This window comes from Apium graveolens, chromosome 9, assembly GCF_009905375.1.
Source record: "Apium graveolens cultivar Ventura chromosome 9, ASM990537v1, whole genome shotgun sequence".
NCBI lineage: Eukaryota > Viridiplantae > Streptophyta > Magnoliopsida > Apiales > Apiaceae > Apium > Apium graveolens.
The window spans coordinates 29,629,696-29,634,441 of NC_133655.1; the positions used below are offsets into that span (position 1 = coordinate 29,629,696).

A 4,746-nucleotide genomic window follows, 5' to 3' on the forward strand; every position below is an offset into this window, starting at 1 on the left:
TTTCTACAGTCATAGGCGTAATTCTTCTTTATTATGTTACATGTAAGATGAAACAATTCGAAATATATTTGTAGAAGAATAAACTACTACCAATCCGTAACGTAATTTACAATATATAATGGTTAAGAGCAAAGTATTTAACACGGTAAAACATTTTCCCATAATCAGATTTACATAATTACTTAATAACAATAATGTTTTCCTACACATTTATAAATTCAAACAAACTAAGCTTCTGGAAGGCCGTAAAACTTCTTTATAAACAACGTTCTGGGTGATATTTGTAGCTGCACCAGACTCATCATCAACAAATATAGTGAGGTCAGTGGTAAGGTTACTCGACTAATAGCAACATAGTACTGTCCATGACTGAACACTGACTTAGGTAAGTATAGCCCAACTGTCTTCAGGGATTGACCTTGAGATTTGTCTATTGTCATGGCATAGCAAATCTGTAAAGGCATTTGTTTCCGTACCAATTTGAATGGCATCTTTGTATCTGAGGGAGAAAGATCCATACATGGAATGAAATGCTTCGAACCAACAAACGTACCACAGATTACTTTACACTCCATACAGAATCTCAGGCATTTGGTCACAATCATCCTTGTACCATTACACAAACCTAGGCTTTGGTTCAAATTACACATTAGCATAAAAACAACCCCAACCTTCAGTTTCAGATCATGAGGTGGCATCCCAGCTATATTTAAGGAGTTCAAATACTCTATTGGGAAGGCTTCATTCAGATCCTCATCTGTCCCACCAAATTCCTCTGCATCGTCAACACTAAAATAGGACACAGATTCTCCGGGGAGCTTGTCTACAATAAGCGAATTGAGGTGGCCCACAGTTTGGTTGGTAGGGGTCAAAATAGCTCTCTCGCGCAAGTACTGTGTACTCTGCCCTTTGTGAGCAATATTAGGATATGTGCTACGAATCATGTTATCAACTGTGTTTTTAGTTTGTACGTCACAGAACTGAGACGGAATCAAAATTTGATTTTCAGTGACTGGGAAATTACAGACTCGAGGTGGACTGACCTGGCCATTACCAATGTCAAGTACCCATTTTGCAAACTTTTTAAGCTCTTCACTTTCATTATCACTCTCACCTTGTTTCAAGCGCATGTTTTCTGTCAGCAAGAATACTTGGCAAATGGACCACAGCCTTGACCTAGTGATACAGGCAGCTACAATATTAGCACGATCTCCATACGTAATTACTGAGAGGATTTGACAGAAATCACCACCCAGAACTATGGTAATACCGCCAAACGGCATGACATAACATTCTGGATCAACATCTTTCATGATATCCTTCAACGATCAGTCTAGGAATTCAAATGCGTACCTGTGCTACATAGGCGCCTCATCCCATATTATTAGTTGTGTCTACTTTATGAGTTGCGCAACATCTGAATCATGGGCAATATTACATGTTCAACATTCATCAAGAACTATTGGAATTTTAAATCTGGAGTGCGCAGTCCGACCATCGGGCATTAATGTGGCAGCAATCCCTGAAGAAGCAACTGGAAGCACAATTTTACCTTGTAAACGTAACTTACATATAAGAGTTCTCCATAAGAATGTCTTTCCACAACCCCCACTACCATAAACGAAGAAAATCCCTCCAACGTTAGTGTCAATAGATTGTATTACTGCATCATATATTTTCCTCTGCTCCTCTGTACAGTCCTGTAGTAGCTTTGCAGTTTCATACTCCATCTTCCTGGTGTCATAGCTTGTCTCTTCAATTATCAAATTGTTTGTTCCATTGTTCAAATAGTTGCGAGGAGGTTGAGGCAACTGATCAAATTTCTTCAAGGATTTACCAACTGACCGGAGCAACTCATCTATTTCTGCAATATTTGATATCTAAAACTATTTAACAGCATTCACCCAATTATAGAACAAATGAAGAACAATTAATGGACTACATTTCTAGCCCACAAAAATTTTAAAATTTGTCCTACACTGTAATGTAAAAAGGTCATACCTTCTAAAGCATAGAACTGCAGTTGTATGTCATTAAGAGTGAATAAGGTATTTGGACAACTTTGACGTCGTCTGAGTAAAATGTCATCAACCATGCTTTTCCGGTGTGTACTCCATAAAGTCTTCAAATCAGTGACTTTACAATTGACAATAATATGGACAAAAAGCTGTCGAACCTGGGGAGGTAATCCACCTGCAGAAGCTTGAGTCAACACTTCATGCCATTCTTTATCATCGTCAAGTAAACCATACTCTTTACAGGCATCGCGAAATGTACTGTAACATACTCCATTAACGGTACGTAAAGACTCAAAGGAGGTGGCACCACGTACCTTCGTAAGCAATAAACGAAGAAACCAAGGCTCACCCGTACTGTGATGCACATAACATAATCTACCTATTTGAAAACCATGCTTCCTCATGGTCCATTTTCTCTCACCATCATTCCACACATAAAACCGTGGGATTTCATCATAAGTGTACTTCCGTGCATTAACATCAATAGAGTTTAAATAAAAAAAGGCTTCCAGTTACTGAACTTGTTCTTCTCCCGGGCAGCAACTTTCCCTAACGCTTCATTGGCACGGAAGGTGCAGTTTTTGTCATCTGGTAAGTGAAATTGAAGTCTCTCAACAGATATACTTCTATGATGGATAGGGAAGCCAAAAATCCTATAGGCTGATTCAGCACCGCATAAATATCTCCCATCAAAATATGCATTTATCTCATGTATTCCCCCCTCATCAGTGTCATTTGCTTGCCTTTTTCTCTTTCTCTTGACATGAACGGTAGCACGATCATGGCCTTTCAAACAATATTTAAATAAATACTTAAGACTGCGTGCATGACAACATATTTCCACATTCATATGGCATTGATACTTGACTAAAAGATCCCGGTTGTATGGTACTACCCACTGGTTGTCCAGCTCAGCCTTCCTTATTTCAACAGTAATGTTTGTCCTGCGTCGCATATACATCGGGAAGCCACTGCCATCAAAAGTAGTTCGAGCATAGTACCTGAAACCATTCAATTATTACAAATTTTAGGTATTAGGGTAACTTACTAGATTCTGAAATGACACAAAAAAGGGTATGCATATATCTTACTTTTTCGGAAAATGACGTATGCAACGTAAATCTTTCATGCATGGAGACTTTACATTTTGCAAACCACATGGACCGTGGATCATAAATTCTTTCACGGCTGCATAACCAACCAGATCTAATAAAGGATCTGGGATTTCTGCTGACACATAATTATCCACATTCTATTTGAGGTTTTTTTTGAATCAGCATCTAGCCATATTAATATATGTACATGTGGAAGGCCTCTTTTCTGAAACTCGACGACATACATAACTGTAAAACGGGAAAATTTAGATTATATTGGCAATATGCAAACAAAAATGTAATTAGAAATTAAACTAAGAAAGTCCTGGTAAACAATCTTACCTCCAATACAAACACCAAAGTGTTTTTTGTCCTTAATATCTACCATTAACTGATCAAGTTTTAGCCTAAACACCCTTGATATGATGTTAGGACAGTTTAGAGCAATGCAACCAGGTACATACTCCATCATCTTCTGAATTGCATCCCAAAGAGAATTACAGGTTATAGTCAGGAATATGTCAGGATGTCCGATCTAACGGCATACGGCCAGCGCATCTTGAAAATTTTATTGCATATATCGCTTCGAACCAACGTAGCCAGCTGGCAGAACTATACCTTTACCGATATTTGAACTTTCCACATCACCTCTGCTAACAGATCCACAAATATTGTTGTATAATTCATTCCGTAAAGTAGTTTAGTGAGTACGGATCCACCATAGTCGTGTCTGTTCAATGGTAGAAAAAGCATCTACCATATACTGTTGAAATAGTCTTCCACCTAGCCGAGGCGTCAAACCTACAATACAACTTTCATTATTTATTTCTGGGGAACATAAAGAAACATATATTAATTTCTAAATATACCTTACCGTCAGACTCTCTAATTTGAAAAGTATATGAGTAGTAATTCTTTAGAGACAAAAAGCCATGTGGTTTGCAAGAACTATCAGCAGTCTTTTGAAATTTAATCTTTGGGTGAAATCCATCTTCTCTACATGGAAAGAGTAAAGGGTACTGTAAAGCCATCAACTTCGGATGAACATAAGAAATATGGACTAAACCTTTACCTTTTTCGTTAACAACTATATCACGGTCGCCACAGGTTTCTTCAGTGTCACCAACCATAATGCTAGCAACTTCATCAGTGCTAGAAATATGACATTCTCTTCCACTCTCAGATCTGATAACTTTGAGTATAATCTGTAGCTAAACTATTTCATCGCTTTCATACAAATCACGCTGCTGCCTAAACTCACCAACCAATTGATTAGTTTCATCTAACATTGTTATAAGACCTCGTACAACCTCTTTATCAACACTTTCTCGGTCATGAACACTAACCCACTGAAGACGATTATCAACTTCGTTAATGGTGTCATAAATGTAAAGTTGACAAAATTTGGGGGTTTCATTGTCATTCGGTATTAAAGATCCAAAAACATGGTGGTTCTGACCATTTAATCTGTATACATAAGGCGCCCTTCCATTGTTAATTGAATGATCTATGTTACCACCAATAGAAGTAAAGGCAAAAATTGTATTGTAGAGCCGTATTAATCTATGAAAAGTAGGACCTCTTTTCTTGTCATTGTATAAATCCAGCAAATACTCAGGGGTAGGAGGGATTGG

General features: G+C 37.8%; 3 protein-coding genes across 3 annotated transcripts; all 3 read right to left on the reverse strand.

Moving 5' to 3' along the window:
- Nucleotides 1-227: 227 nt before the first annotated feature.
- Nucleotides 228-1,313, reverse strand: LOC141685176 (uncharacterized). Its single transcript, XM_074490294.1, has one exon. The coding sequence runs from the start codon at nt 1,311-1,313 to the stop codon at nt 228-230; it is 1,086 nt and encodes a 361-aa protein (XP_074346395.1).
- A 129-nt stretch (nt 1,314-1,442) lies between these two features.
- On the reverse strand, nt 1,443-2,422 carry LOC141685177 (uncharacterized). Its single transcript, XM_074490295.1, has 2 exons — nt 2,002-2,422; nt 1,443-1,864 (listed from the first exon to the last, which is right to left on the reverse strand). The coding sequence occupies exons 1-2, from the start codon at nt 2,420-2,422 to the stop codon at nt 1,443-1,445; spliced, it is 843 nt and encodes a 280-aa protein (XP_074346396.1).
- An 86-nt stretch (nt 2,423-2,508) lies between these two features.
- Nucleotides 2,509-4,242, reverse strand: LOC141685179 (uncharacterized). Its single transcript, XM_074490296.1, has 5 exons — nt 3,982-4,242; nt 3,455-3,587; nt 3,321-3,361; nt 3,110-3,270; nt 2,509-3,019 (listed from the first exon to the last, which is right to left on the reverse strand). The coding sequence occupies exons 1-5, from the start codon at nt 4,240-4,242 to the stop codon at nt 2,509-2,511; spliced, it is 1,107 nt and encodes a 368-aa protein (XP_074346397.1).
- Between the last annotated feature and the right edge of the window lie 504 nt (nt 4,243-4,746).

Excerpts from the sequence above, each read along its gene's own strand:
- LOC141685176 (XM_074490294.1), bottom strand. The coding sequence starts at position 1,313 with ATGAAAGATGTTGATCCAGAATGTTATGTCATGCCGTTTGGCGGTATT.
- LOC141685177 (XM_074490295.1), bottom strand. The coding sequence starts at position 2,422 with ATGAGGAAGCATGGTTTTCAAATAGGTAGATTATGTTATGTGCATCAC. Across the intron at positions 1,865-2,001 it reads GCAGTTCTATGCTTTAGAAG|AAATAGATGAGTTGCTCCGG; the intron begins GTATGACCTTTT and ends CAAATATTGCAG.
- LOC141685179 (XM_074490296.1), bottom strand. The coding sequence starts at position 4,242 with ATGGTTGGTGACACTGAAGAAACCTGTGGCGACCGTGATATAGTTGTT. Across the intron at positions 3,362-3,454 it reads CTTTGGTGTTTGTATTGGAG|TTATGTATGTCGTCGAGTTT; the intron begins GTAAGATTGTTT and ends CCCGTTTTACAG. Across the intron at positions 3,020-3,109 it reads ATACGTCATTTTCCGAAAAA|GTACTATGCTCGAACTACTT; the intron begins GTAAGATATATG and ends GAATGGTTTCAG.